The sequence below is a fragment of the Planococcus citri genome, chromosome 1 (genome assembly GCF_950023065.1).
Source record: "Planococcus citri chromosome 1, ihPlaCitr1.1, whole genome shotgun sequence".
In the NCBI taxonomy this organism is placed as follows: Eukaryota; Metazoa; Arthropoda; class Insecta; order Hemiptera; family Pseudococcidae; genus Planococcus; species Planococcus citri.
Window position 1 is genome coordinate 16,064,925 of NC_088677.1, and position 15,518 is coordinate 16,080,442.

The 15,518-nt window shown below is 32.2% G+C and overlaps 1 protein-coding gene across 3 annotated transcripts in view; it reads left to right on the forward strand.

Moving 5' to 3' along the window:
* The window catches only part of Gpat4 (Glycerol-3-phosphate acyltransferase 4), a 50,516-nt gene that overhangs the window by 32,755 nt on the left and 2,243 nt on the right, over positions 1 to 15,518 (forward strand). Inside the window, exons 4-8 of one of the 3 annotated variants that reach the window (XM_065368417.1) lie at positions 3,191 to 3,325; positions 6,240 to 6,476; positions 11,044 to 11,277; positions 11,812 to 11,927; positions 12,063 to 12,204. In XM_065368417.1, the coding sequence (XP_065224489.1) occupies positions 3,191 to 3,325; positions 6,240 to 6,476; positions 11,044 to 11,277; positions 11,812 to 11,927; positions 12,063 to 12,204 (864 nt within the window). The remainder of the gene's footprint in view (positions 1 to 3,190; positions 3,326 to 6,239; positions 6,477 to 11,043; positions 11,278 to 11,811; positions 11,928 to 12,062; positions 12,205 to 15,518) is intronic. The other 2 variants (XM_065368420.1, XM_065368429.1) reach the window with 2 other exon arrangements.

Below are 15,518 nucleotides of genomic sequence, written 5' to 3' on the forward strand. Positions count from 1 at the left end.
AAAACACTAAGCCATATGACATATTAGACTGGAACATTCCATAATATGCCATTTTTAATGTTTGCACATTGGTGACACCTTTTAATTGCCAAAGGAGATAATTTTATTGATGATAGTTTCCCAGCTAAATAGTCTGTGTGATCAGTTCAAGTTAGACTGGAGTTGATGTATACTCCTAAAAATTTTAGATATTCAACTTTAGTAATAGGCAGTGCCAAATTTAAATTTTGTGTGCTGTGACCAAAATATATTAGGTTTGTTTTCTCAACATTTAATTTCATTTTATTTATTCTGAACCACGCTACCAAATCATCCACAACCTGCTGTACTGAGACACCCATATTCATAGGAATCAGTGCTGTAGTGCAGGGCTTGCAAACCAAAACCAAAACCGAAACTGAAACCCCCAAAAACCGATTAAAATTGCTAAAAACCAAAACCAAAACCAGGAGCGTTATTTTCCCACAACTAAAACTGAAACCGGGAGCGTTATTTTCTCAAATTCAAAACCGAAACTGAGAGCATAACCAATTGAAAACTGAATTGGTTTTGGAATTTTTCAAGTAATTAGCCCAATTAATACTGCATTTTTGGTAAAAATGAAGTAAAAACTGATGCTAAAGGTGAAAAGGCCTGAAAACTAAAAAGATTGACAAATTTGGTTCTGCCAAAATGCCGCTTTCTAGTCACATACACAAAGTATTTGAAAAAAAAATCACTTTCTTGGCCTTCTTCCCTCTAAAAAAAGGAGAAAAAAGGGAAAAACCGAAACCAAAACCAAAACTGAAACCAATTCCTTTGAAATCAAACCCTTTAAGCAAAACCGGAATGAGAGAGATATTATTTTTAAAAACCTGAACCAAAACCAAAACCAAAACCTTTACTTTTTCAAAAAACATAAAACCGAAACCAAAACTGAGAGTGATATCTAACCGGTTTTCAAGCCCTGCTGTAGTGTCATCTGCAAATAGGATCAAGTTACTCCTTACATTTCTTGGAAGGTCATTGACATAAAAAACAAAGAACAGAGGCCCTAATATTGACCCCTGTGGAACTCCTTGCTCAACTGGGTATTGTTCAGAGAAAAGGTATTCTCCATTTATATCTTCTGTCTTAACAATTTGAGTTCTATTTTTGAGAAAGGATGTGGTCTAGTCTAAAGCCACCCCTCTAATACCATAATTTTCTAGTTTACCTCGCAATATTTTATGATTAATCATATCAAATGCTTTTGAAAGATCGCAAAATAACCCTATAATGTCATTTTTGTTGTGAAGGTTTTCCAAGATATTGTGAGTAAGTTGGTAGATGGCACATGTTGTATTTTTGTTTTTGCAAAATCCATATTGGGAGCTGTGTAACAAATTATTATCACTGAAAAATTTTGATAAGCTTTCTAGAACTTTGGAAAACACTGATGTTATAGAAATGGGTCTGTAGTTATTCATGGCACTTCTATCACCCTTTTTGAACACAGGTGTCACAATATTGACCTTAAGGATATCGGGGAAGGCTCCTTCCTGAACAGACATGTTGAAGAGGTTGGCTAATGGTTCAGCGATGTATGGCGCTGCTATTTTCAGTATATAGATATCAAGTCCATGGTAGTCTTTTGAATAGGAATTTTTGAGTGAGTGAATTACATTCATGACCTCAACTGAGTTTGTTGGTGCAATGAAAAAAATGTAGAATTATTGGATGGGTTTAAATTATCTAAGGGATTTTCATCATCCTTCAAGTTGTCTACCTTTGGTAAATTACAAAAGAATTTATTTAAAGCAGAGGCAATTTCTAGTGGATTGGTTACCATGCGGTTTTGGTCCATAATATAATCTACATATACAGTTATCTGGTTTTTTTTTTTGTTTTGATAAGTTCCCAGGAGGTTTTGTTCAAGTTTTTGGTAGTTTAGAGTTTTCTATCAAAGTTGTATATTTTTGTTTAGTTATTTTATATTTTTCTTTTAGGTATGGAGAGTCAAAAGTCTTCTTCATGCTAGCCATTTTCTTCGAAAACTCTCAATTTCCACTAAAACTACCAATTTTAATTAAAAACTGCAAACTTTTCATTAAACCTGTAATTTTTTGCTAAAAACTGGCATTCTATACGAAACATGGCAATTATCAATAAAAAAAAGTCAATTTTCACAAACAGGGCCATTTTTACCAAAACAAAACAGCATTTTTTTTCTCAACTGAAACTGTCATTTCAACTAAAAACGAGGGGTGTAGTTATTATTAGATGCTAAATTTCATTTTTGGCTTTTTTTTAAATCAATTTTTCTTCAAAACTAGAAAATAGGAAAATATGTGGTAGGTTCTAAAACGACTAGTTTTTGTGAAAACCAGGGGGCGGGGGGTGTTTATTGTACAAATGGCAGTTTTTGTAAAAATTAGTATTTTTTGGTGTAAAAATGGATATTTTTCAAAAATACAACCTCAGCTTTTAAGGTCTGCTAAAATTTTGATCTTAATTGAAAAAATCCCCATCAATATCTTCGACAATTTGGACCGAGAAACGTTATTCATTCTCATCCTTTCGATTATAGTTCGTTGATCTTCCTCGGTCATATCGAAATTATTGTGGGAGTTTTCCGTTTTCGCGAAAAAATGCTCGCAAAAAACCGGTTTTTCCTCGTCGAGATACGATTCTTTCTGGGATGAGACGAGATATTGAGAGAGACGAAAATATACCTACATTTTCCTCGATTGCACCATATATAAACTCGACGCAACAGTCTGAACACGAGTAACGTTCTTTCTTCGCCCAAATCTTCTCATTCGCTCGCGACGACGACGCTCTTCCAAGCCAAGTTCAAGTTCAATGCTTGGGTAATCGAAGTGGAGGCGAGTGCGACTGCCATTGACGCTTTCGTTGATTCGATATACTTACGTACTTGTACTTGTGTGTGAGCTGTTGCCACGGATGCTGGAATGTTACAATTTTCATTGTAATATACGAGTTATAATGTACTTATTCATAAATCGAGTAAAGTCTCGGTCTTGGGTTGATTATGAGTCTGGCATTGTGCCTGATGCGTGAAAGATGCGAGTATATTGACGGAACATGAAAATGTACATACAAATATTTAGTATACTCGTACATTGATGTATCTGTTTACTTAGGTACATATTTAATTTCGATTTTATAATTTAATTAATATGGTGAATTTTTTTTTCGTGTGTTTCAGTCATGGAATTTATTAACGAGGACGAATAGAAATTATGAATTCATCAACTGGAGGATCACGGTCATTTGGGTGATTGGATTCTGGATCAGATACGCGTTTCTGTTACCTTTACGTGTTCTTATTTGCTTTTTCGGGGTATGAGTCGTTTTTAATTGATTCGATTTAATTTTACGCTAATTTTTACATCTTAATTTTTTTCAATAGTTCTTTGCTCTGCCGAGTATCTTCGGGTAGAAATTTTTTCTTCCAATCAGTGTGAAATGTGACGAAATGGACTGAGGATGTGGTTTTCAGAATTTCTGTAGCAATTTTTGGAATAAAATCACACCGAGAAAGCGCTTGTTTTGAAATTTAGAAAAGGACAAAAAATTGAAAAAATTTGAGAAGATGTATTTTAAATTGTTCTCCAGAGTGTTCTAATTACCAGATTAGTGCGTTTTAAGAACGGTATGGCTGCTGAATTGGCATTTATTGTGTGATTATTAATTAACCCTATTTTTTTTAAAAAAAACTGAGGTCTACTCTAAATTTCATGTTGGAATTTGAGGAAATGCTCAAAATGAGCATTTTTTCTATCCCGATTTCTAAAATAAATTTTCGATGTAAGGATACGAAAATTTTCCAAATAGTTTTTTTTAGAGGAAATACTAACATGAAAATCAGAAAATTTTGAGAAAAAATTGAAAATAATTTTCTGCACAAGTTGTGATAATATGTATTACAAATGTCACTAAATGTGGGAATGACATAATTTTTCAAATCAAAAAAATGATGGGGATTTTTATTTGAAAAAAAAAAAATAATTTTGAAAATTGAATTTCAAAATTGTTTTATGAAAAATGTCATTTTTTGTAAGAATGAGATTCTATAAATGTTGAAAAATTTTCACAGAAAGCTGAGATGCTACATATAAAAGTTCAAAGAATCTGTAATGCAAAAGCTCACTCGCTGAGGTCAAATATCATTTTAGGATTTTGGGTCAAAGTAAAATGAAAAATTTGTTTTAAAAAATCAGAAAAATGAAAAAAACGAAAAATTTGTTCAAAAAGATCAAAAAAATTGAAAATTTGTTCAATAAAATCAAAAAATGAAAAAAACGAAAAATTTGTTCAAAAAAATCAGAAAAATGAAAAAAAATAAAAAATTTGTTCAAAAAGATCAAAAAAATTAAAAATTTGTTCAATAAATCAAAAAAATTAAAAAAACGAAAAATTTGTTCAAAAAAATCAGAAAAATGAAAAAAATGAATTTGTTCAAAAAGATCAAAAAAATCAGTAAAATGAAAAAATTGAAATACCTACTTGCTTACAAATTTAAGAAATGTCCTCGCAGTTTCAAGTGATTTTTTTTGGGGGGGGGGCTATTTTCAGGCGGTAAAAATGTGAAAAATAGGTCATGAAAAAGTCATTAATTTTTTGTCTGTGAGTTTTGTTAGACACCCTGTAGATCTCATCTTAATACCGACATTGGACCAACGCGTATCTATAAGGGTCATGCCTTGAAAAATTTACACCCCCCCCCCCCCCCCTTCTACCAACAATTTTCCCTTAAAATCGTGTGTTTCAACTTTGTTTACTTTTTTTTTAGGTATGATGAAATGAGCACACCTACAAAACTAGCTTTTTATATGTGTTTTTGATCGCTCAAAAAATTGATATTTTTTCAAAAAAACGGGGGCAAGGTCAAAAATTGGAAAAACTAGAGGGGGGACGAGTAAAAACCTAATTGTTTTGAAATAACCAATTTTGATGAGCGAGGTGTCTTTTTCGCATAATTCGATGCCTCTGAACACGAATATCAAGTCAAAATTTAAATTGCACTTCTCCTACCCCCGCTCCCCACCAGAACCCCCCCCCCATCCCTCAAAAGGTACCTGTCCGAGAGTTAAGAATGATGAATCGACCCTCGGCTCGGATCTTAGAACATAATCCAAACTCCAAAGGTACCTATCTTTAGGGCTCCACAAAACATTTTTGTCTTCCCCTCCCCCTCCTCCTCCCTGAACATTTAAGAAAATCGCGATTTCTACGTTTAAAAAAATCCTATTCCTCGATCTTTTGACCAAAAATTTTGAAATTTTGGTGGTGAGTAGGGAACATGGAAACTAATTTCGTGGACATTTTTCCAGATATTTTTTACACTGCATTCTAGCCAAAAAGCTCATAAGAGAACTTTGAATCGCCGCACCTCAACGCCAATAAGAGTTTCAGGCAAAAATTTTTCACCAAAAAGTGTGTTTTAGACCATGTTTTTTCAGTAATTTTTTCAGATTTTTTTGCTTGGTCAAAAAATTTTTTTCAAAACACAGAAAAGACCAATAAATCAGAATTTGTATTGGAAAAAATCAATTCAGGGTTGATATTTGCAAGGAAGGATGGTACCATTGAGCGTTTCAGACCCCCGATCCCGCTCCCCTCGTTTTTGAGATAGGCTCTTTTTTCTAAAATTATTATAAAATTCATTTTTTCAGCTCCCATGTGAGCCAATTTTCTCAATTTTTGAGTATGCGATATAGGCACCTACTAGGGGCATTCCCATAACAATTTTCACCCTCAAAATGGAGTTCATCTTCAAAATGAAGTTTTTGCCCATGTTGAGCATTTCCTTAAATTCCAAAATGAAATTTTGAATAAACATCATTTTTTTTGAAAATGAAAACTGCTTAACTTTTCAATTTTCATCCGTCAAATTCTTCTCTGGTCTCAAAGGGTTAAATTAAATAAGCGTGGTGTTGATTAATCTTGAGCAGAAAAAAAGGCTAGGCAACTTTTCCTGCTGATGAGTTATCGTGGTTGCCTAATTCCATGTTTTCGAGGCAATGAGCAACATGTGAAAGGAAAGAACGATGTAGATTTTTTTTCTATGTGTAAAATCACTGAATCAGATTCCTCTTATTCGATTCCAAAAACCGATTACACTTGAATCATCTGTCGTCGATTCCCCCTCTCCCCTCCACTATTCGGTATTTTACTCGTGGTTGGCATTCTGCGCCAGGAGCCACTAATCAAACGCTACCAAACAGCAGGAAATTGATGTAGACGATTTTCAGGTATCGTGGGCCTTAGCGTGGACGTTCCTGCTGAGTGTATGGCCGGATAGTGATTTGAAAAGGGTAGTTAACGAGCTTGCATCGTTGATAACGTTTCGTATATTCGCGTTATGCATTTCGGCTGTGATAAATACGCATAATGTGCAATGGAAGCCGCGTAAAGGTGGAGTTTGCGTAGCGAATCATACGACGCCGGCGGATGCTGTCATATTGTCGACCGAAACAGCCTTCTCATTGGTAGAGACCAGATGATTTATGATTTCTGTTCAGTATAAATAATTTTCTTTTAGTCGCGTGGTTTTTCACGTCTTTGTTTGAAATGAGCGCTTTTTATTACGTATAGTCGACAGCTTTCGAATGCCTTATTACATATTAGTTTCGTTGATTCGTTTGTACCTACACAATAGCACAAAACGGGCAAAATAACCCTGTGAAGCCTCGAGCAGAGTTCAACTAACTAATTTGTACTGTTTTTTTTTTTTTTAATTTTGGATTATTTTTATTTTGTTTAATAGTATTTTGTTTTGTTTGTGTTGTGTTATCTACGCAGCGTGGTATTTAACAAAAAGAAAAAAAAATCGCGAAATTTTTGGGAAAATATTTGCTTTACTTATTGCTTTAATAGTTGTGTACGTTAATGTATATTCCGTGTATTCAGTTGATTTTTCGTAGATAATTTCCCTGATATTCTCGTTCGTATTGTTGCATACTTGAGCACCCCCCCCCCCCGCCTCTCTAATCAAATGATCCTTCATGAATGTTTTTTTTTTTTCTGTAAGATCTGAATCATTCGCGAAGTGATTCAGTCGTTCAAGTTTCAAATTATCCATATTACATGAATTTTTTTTTTAATGTGATACCGGATACTTTGTAATGTATAGTTAGGTGAGTGAGAATCATTTGTGAGTGTTTTGTTTGTATTTAGATTTGAATCGTTCGCGAACGATTACAGTGATATTCTGTTATTTTTATGTTCGATAATCGTCGTTTCACAAACCATTTTTCTTTAAAGTAATTTTGGGGAGGGGGAAGGGGTGGTGAGTCGTTCGTAAACGATTCGTTTTGAATTGTTTCTCGATGGCGATTCATTTGAATTTCAAATTCGAATCATTCTCGTTCACGAACGATTCCCTCACTAGACGATTCGAATTGTACCCGAACAAATATTTTCGTTTATTTAAAAATTAAACCATTGGAAGTAGTCGTTCGTGATGGATTTGTTCGAATGAAATTTGAATCGTTCATATCATGAAAAATCACTATCAGAATACTTATCGTCCGTGAAGTAGAACTTTGAAGGGGAAAAATCAGTGGTCGTAACTGAAATTATTTTTAATTCAATTTTTAGTTTTTTGGTTGAGTTTTTGATCACTTTTTGATAATTTATACTCACTTGGTTTTTGGTTACGTTTGTTTTTTGTTTTTTTTGCATAATAAATTGCAGTTTTTTGGTTTTTTAAATACGTATCATATTTTGTAAAACAAATTTCTACTTGGTTTTTGCTTGATTTTACTAAAATTTCAGCAGTTTTTGGTGATTTGCAATGTTTTTAATGCTTCTAAAATTTTATTAGAATTTCATTTTAATGTCAAAGAAATCAAAAATGAACCAAAATCAAATCTAATGGTTTTTTCGTTTCAAGTTGGTCAATCACCTAATTTCATCATATTACGTAGCAGTAGAAAAAAAATTGTTTATTCGATTATTGGTTTTTCAAGAGTCGTGATCCCAGAGGAGAATCATTCGTGAACGACTTGTCGAAATGTGGCTTGAATCATTCGCGAACGATCCGATTCGATTTTTGATTCGTTTGCTGAAAGATCTGTTCAATGGAAGAGAATCTGGTGATGATTTTTTATTCAAATTTCTGGCACAGAGAAGTCGTTTGTGAATGATTAGTTCAAAATGCAGCTTGAATCATTCGCGAACGATCTGATGTTTTTCAATTTTTGATTCGTTCGCTGAAAGATCTGTTCGATGATGTTTTCGGGAATGATTTTTTTCATCATCTGTGAAGTCGTTCGTGAATGATTTGTTCAAAGTGTAGCTTGAATCATTCGCGAACGATCTGATTCGATTTTTGATTCGTTCGCTGAAAAATCAGTTGAATGAAGAGTCTGGTGATGATTTTTTATTTATTTTTTTTAAATTAGAATTTCTGGTATAGAGAAGTCGTTCGTGAATGATTTGTTCAAAGTGTTGTTTGAATCATTCGCGAACGATCTGATGTTTTCCAAGTTTCGTTTCGTTCGTTAAAAGATCTATTTTCGGGAATGATCTTTTTATTCAATTTTTGGTTCGAAGAAGTCGTTCGTGAATGATTTGTTCAGAATTCAGCTTGAATCATTCGCGAACGATCTGATGTTTTTCAATTTTGGGTTCGTTCGCTGAAAGATCTGTTCAATGATGTTTTTCGGGAATGATTTTTTTCATCATCTGTAAAGTCGTTCGTGAATGATTTGTTCAAAGTGTAGCTAATTGAATCATTCGCGAACGAATCCGTTTCGATTTTTGATTCGTTCGTTGTAAAATCAGTTGAATGAAGAGTCAGGTGATGATTTTTTCAAATTTTTTAAATCAAAATTTCTGGTATAGAGAATTTGTTTGTGAATGATTTGTTCAAAATGTTGTTTGAATCGTTCGCGAACGATCTAATTTTTTTCAATGTTCGATTCGTTCGCTGAAAGATCACTTCAATGGAGTTTTTTGGAATGATTTTTTATTCAATTTTTTAAACCATCTATAAAGTCGTTCGCGAATGACTTGTTCAAAATGCTGCTTGAATCATTCGCGAACGATCTGATTGATTCGATTTTTTATTCGTTCGTTAATAGATAAGTTCAATGGAGAATCCGGTAACGATTTTTTATTCAGATTTCTGGTACAGAGAAGTCGTTCGTGAATAACTTTTTCAAAATGCTGTTTGACAGTTTGAATCATTTGCGAACGATCTGATGTTTTTCAATTTTCGATTCGTTCGCTGAAAGATCACTTCAATGGAGTTTTTGGGAATGATTTTCTTATTCAATTTTTTAAATCATCTATAGAGTCGTTCGTGAATGATTTGTTCAAAATGCTGCTTGAATCATTCGCGAACGATCTGATTCGATTTTTTATTCAGATTTCTGGTACAGAGAAGTCGTTCGTGAATGATCTGTTCGAAATGCAGCTTGAATCGTTCGCGAACGATCTGATATTTTTTAAATTTTTTACTCGAAGTTTTGATGTAAATTGTAAAAAAAAGTAGTTCGTGAATGATTTGTGCAGATGTAACTTGAATCATTCACGAACGACCAGCATTTTTTCGATTTTTGATTCGTTATCGTTCGTTGAAATGACTTACTAGGCGAAGTGAGAATTATTTGGAGTAACTTTTTCCATTCGACTTTTATGTGCTGAAAATTTCGTTCGCGAATGATTTACATTAATGAACGGTTTCCTCTGGAGAAAATTCGAATAGTTCACGAGCAATTTCATACGTGATTCGTTTTTTTCAAAATTGCACCGTAAGAGATAGTGGCTTATGAACAATTTGTTCGTTCAAGTTTTGAGTCATTCGCGAACGTTTTGTTCTCTCGAAATACTCAACCGTTCGTAAAACGTCAGCAATGCAAAGAATCGCATGCAGAATTGAATTTTGTGAGGTTATCGTTCGCGAGCGATTCGTTCTAATGTTGTTTGAATCATTTTTCCAATTTTGATTCTCCCTCGTTTAATTTTTTTACGCATAAAATTGTTCACGAATGATTCGCTTGTGGAAGATTTGGATTGTTCGTTTGTTCCTTGACTTGACTCGCTTTAATTCTGAATCGTTCGCGAACGAATCCCTCAAAACAAAGATTTAAACCGTACGTAAACAATTTTACATTATGATTCGGTCATTTTTGAAATGGGACTCAGTCCTCGGATGTTGTCGTTCGTGAATGATTTGTTGATGTGAGATTCGAATCATTAACGAACGGTTTGTTCTCTCAAACATTGGATCCTCTTTGAACGATCAATCAATTCTGAAAGGGAATTATTCCTTCGTGAACAATTTGTTCAACTGTGGCTTTAGTCGTTCGCGAATGATTTAGATTCTTTTTTAGATTTTTGATTCGTTCCCAAGCTGATTTGTTCTGCGAAAATTTAGCCAACGATTTTCGTATTCGATCTCATTTATTGAAAAGTAAAAAGGTGGTCGTTCGTGAATGATTCGCTCGTATTAAATTTCGAGTTTCTCACGATCGTTTTCGTCTCTGACACTTTGAATCTTCTAATGAACGTGAAAAAAATTACGAATAAGAATCGTTCGCGAACGACTTGTTCACTTATTGTAAATGACATCGTTCGCGAACGATTCTGGTTATTTTTTGTCGAATTTTGGAATTTGATTCGAGTAGAATCTCATGCATCGTGTGAATGATTTGTTTAGTTTTAGGTTCACTTGAATTTCGAACGATTTACTTTGGGAGAGATGAATTAATTGTCATCGATTCGTTCGAATAATATATTTTCTTTGTGACTAACATTATCTTATTAACAACTGAGTAATTTTTTTTGCTGAATTGCGACTGCCAGTGTTGCCAGATCTACTTGAAAAATCAGCTGAATACTCGACGTAATTGACAATATTTTAAAAAATGTTTTAAACTAACAAAATGAACGAAAAATACCGCGAAAAAACTTCGTAGAAAACGCAAACATGTTGAAGAAGAAGTATCAACATCGTACATATATTTTTTAAATCGGCTCACAGCTTCGTTTTTTTTCTGTTCAGTTTGTCGTTATGTTTTGTGTTTGCTTTTTTTGCCCCTCGTATAGGTCATGTGGCTTACGATATGCACGGCAATAGTAGGTTATGTGCCGAAAGGCGATTTCAAGAGATGGCTTAATAGACGTGTATCGATAATGTGTTTTCAAGTATTAAGTAGCGCTTTATCGTCCGTAATTACCTACCACAACGTTCGGAATCGTCCTAGAAGTGGTATCTGTGTAGCCAATCACACGTCACCGATTGATTGTCTTGTTTTAGCCTGTGATAATTGTTATTCTTTGGTATGCACTTTTATAATTTACCTATTTTTATCTTTTTTTTTTTTTTTTTTTTACTAGGTATTGAAACCTTACTTAATCCTTTTAAGTATTGTCTATTCTGTAATGATAGGATATGCGAATCGAAGACACGTTGCACTAGTCGTGTTCTGCATTAATGCATGTTTTGGCTTAATTTTTACTTAACCTTGGTTTAATATTTTGATTAACTTTTTGATTCGTTCGATTAATTTACTTACTTACTAACTTCTCTTCTTCCTTTCACTATTCTTTAATAAACTGTTTTTAAGATACGGGAAAATGAGATGACAAATTTCAAGTTTGAAAAAAAGAAAGAAAAGTGACGAAAGTCGACTGTGTTATGGTATTGACCTTATCCTCATCAAGGGCAAGGTGATACAACGAGTATGGCTTCACTATTGTATTTTTCAATCCTCCCACACAGAGAAAATTGTCATCTTGTTTTCTTCGTACATATAAATTTGACAACTGCGCTAAAATATTGTACTGATTTTTATTTTTACCACAATTTTGCAGACTGGACAAAGACACGGAGGTTTTCTCGGTATTTTACAACGAGCTTTGGCCAGAGCATCGCCTCACATCTGGTTCGAACGAGATGAAGCTAAAGATAGAGAAGCAGTAGCCGAAAGGTAACGAATAAAGTCAAAAATACATACGTAATTAGAGTTTTAGATTTTATTTCACTATTTTAATTATTGTAATGCAGTTTATGAATTTTTCACGTATTTAGTTATTTTTCATCGTCGTTATGTTTCTTTTATCAGGTTAAGACTACACGTATCAGATCCGAATAATCCGCCTATATTGATATTCCCCGAAGGCACCTGTATGAATAATACGTCTGTGATGCAATTCAAAAAAGGCAGTTTTGAAGTAGGAAGCGTGATTTATCCTGTAGCGATCAAAGTGAGTACAATTGAATTTTATATTAATGAAATAATGTTTTTTTGGCAATTGGTCCTGGGTTGGTGAAAAGTTCATTTTTTCTTGGTCAAAATTATCAAAGTTATTTTTTTCATGTCAAAAAGGTGTCTTTGTGTAAAAAAAATTTGTTCAAGTTGCATTTTGTCTGTCAAAATTGTAAAAAAGTCCAATTTAGCCAACATTGCCGAAAAATGATATTCTTGGCCAAAATTGCCAAAAAGTATCGTTTTTACCAAAATTGCCAAAGTTCTGTTTTTTCAATTTTTTTTTTTTCATGTCAGAAAGTCTCATTTTTAAAAGAATTGTCGAAGTTGAATTTTGTCTAGCTGTTAAAATTGTTAAAAACCTCATTTTTGCAAAGACTGCCAAAGAGATTCGATTTTTTGTCAAAATTGTCTAAAAGTCTCTAATGCATTTTGTCTGTGAAATTGTAAAGTCCAATTTTTTGGCCAAAAATTGCCAAAGTTCTATTTTTTTTTTAAAATTTTGTCAAAAAGTCTCATTTTTACCAAAATTACCAAAAAATTCATTTATTTGTCAAAATAGTCTCATTTTTACAAAAATGGACTAAAAGTCTATTTTTTGTCAGTATTGCTAAACAGTATCTAAAAAGTGTCATTTTGATCAAAATTATACCAAAAAGTTCCTTTTTTTGTTGAGATTGTCAAAAAGTTTCATTTTTACCCAAATTACCAAAGTTCCATTTTTTTGGCAAAAAATCTTATTTTTATCAAAATTGCCAACGTTTTTTTTTCATGTCAAAAAGTCTCATTTTGACCAAAATTACCCAAAAGTTACTTTTTTTTGTCAAAATTGTCAAAAAGTGTTGTTTTTACCAAAAATGCCAAAGTTCTATTTTTTTGTCAAAATTGTCAAAAAGTCTCTTTGTGTAAAAAAATTGGTTAAAGTTGCATTTTGTATATCAATTGTGAAAAAGTCTCATTTTTGCCAACATCGCCAAAAAAAAATGCTATTCTTGGCCAAGATTGCCAAAAAGTATCGGTTTCACCAAAATTGCCAAACTTTTTTTTTTTTTTCTATGTCAAAAAGTTTCATTTTCAAGAGAATTGTCAAAATTGCATTTTGTTTGTAAAAATTGTAAGAAAGCCTAATTTTTGCCAACATTGCCGAAAATGGCACTTTTGGCAAAAATTGTCGAATAGTTCCAATTTTTAGTCAAATGTCAAAAAGTCTCATTATCACAAAAATTGACTAAAAGTTTTGTTCTTTGTCAACATAGCTAAAAAGTATAATTTAGATAAAAATTGTACCAAAAAGTTCCATTTTTTGTTAAGATTGTCAAAAAGTCTCGTTTTTACCAAAATTCCATTTTTTTTGCCAAAAAATCTCATTTTTATCAAAATTGCCGAAGTTTTATTTCTTTTGGCAAAACGATTATTTTTAACCAAAATTGATAAAAAGTTCCAATTTCAAAGTTCTATGTACTTTTTTTTCTATTTTGTGTCAAAAATTCTTCATTTTTACCAAATTACGTAGAAGTTTAATTACTTGTCAAACTGTCAAAAGGTCTCGTTTTTATAAAAATTTCCAAATTCTATTTAAAAAAAAAAAAAAAAAAAAACATTTTTATAAAAATTGACTAAAAATCTTGTTCTTTGTCAACATTTCCAAAAAGTGTAATTTTGACCTAAATTACCAAAAAGTTCCTTTTTTTGTGAAAATTTTCAAGAAGTCTCCCGTTTACCAAAATTGCCAAAGTTCCATTCATTTTGTCAAAAAGCCCCATTTTTTTACCAAAATTACCATAAAAATTCATCTCTTTTGCAAAATTATCAAAAAGTCTCATTTTTAATCAAAACTGCCAAAAAGTTCTATTTTTTGTCAACATTACCAAAAAGTCCGATTTTTACCAAAATTACTATAAAGTCACTTTTTTGCCAAAATTGCCATTTTTACCAAAATTACCAAAATAAAGGGGTTATTGTTTTGTAAAAATTTTCCATCTCATTTTTGCCAAAATTTTGAAAAGTTCCATTTTTTTGTGAAAGTTGTCAAAAAGTCTCTCATTTTTGCCAAAATTTCCCACAAGTCCTGTTTCTTGCCAAAATTGCCAAAAGGTCTCATGTTTACCAAAATTGCAACGTTTCACGTTTTTTTCGGTCAAAATGTCTCCGTTTTAGCAAAATTGCCAAAGTTTTATTTATTTTCTTTTGGCAAAAAGCCTCTTTTTAACCAAAATTGACAAAAAGTTCCCATTTTTTGTCAAAATTGTGAAAAAGTCTCATTTTTACCAAAATTTTATGAATAAAACATTTTTACAAAAATTGACTAAAAATCTTGTTTTTTGTCAACATTTCCAAAAAGTATAATTTTGACTATCAAAAAATTCCTTTTTTTTGTTGAAATTTTCAAGAAGTCTCCTGTTTACCAAAATTTCCAAAGTTCCATTTATTTTGTCAAAAAGTTTCATTTTTTACCAAAATTACCAAAAAGTTCCATCGTTTTTGTCAAAAATTACCAAAAAGTCTTCTTTTTACTCAAAATTGCCAAAAAATGCTAATTCTTGTCAACATTACCAAAAAGTCTCATTTTTACCAAAATTACTATAAAGTCTGTTTTTTGCCAAAATTGCCATTTTTACCGAAATTACCAAAATAAAGTTTCATTGTTTTGTAAAAATTTTCAGTTTCATTGTTGCCAACATTTTGAAAAGTTTCGTTTTTTTGTAAAATGTGTTAAAAAGTCACTCAATTTTGCCAAAATTGCCCACAAGTCCTGTTTCTTGCCAAAATAGCCAGGTGGTCTAATTTTTACCAAAATTGCAAAGTTTCATTTTTTTTTTTTGTCAAAAAGTCTTACCCTACTCGTATTTTTTTCCAAAATTACCAAGAAGTTTCATATTTTTTGTCAATAAAATTACCAAAAAGTCTTATTATTTTCACTCAAAATTGCCAAAAAGTCCTGTTTTTTGTCAACATTGTCTCATTTTTACCGAAATTACCGCGAAGAAAGTTTTATTGTTTTGTAAAAATTGTCAGTTTTATTATTGCCAAAATTTTGAAAAAGTTGTCAGAAAGTCTCTCATTTTTGCCACAATGGCAAAAAAAGTCTCATTTTTCACCAAAATTACCAAAAAAAAGGTTGCATTTTTTGTCAATTGTTGTAAAGTTTTTCATTTTTGCCAAAATTACCTACCAAAAAGTTCTATTTTTTGCCAAAATTGCCAAAATGCCGAAAGGTTCCATTTTTGTCAACATTGCAATAAAAAGGCTTGTTTAGAAGTTTGTGTGATAAAAGTATAAAAGTCCTGCTTTCCATAGAAATTGTCGAAAAGG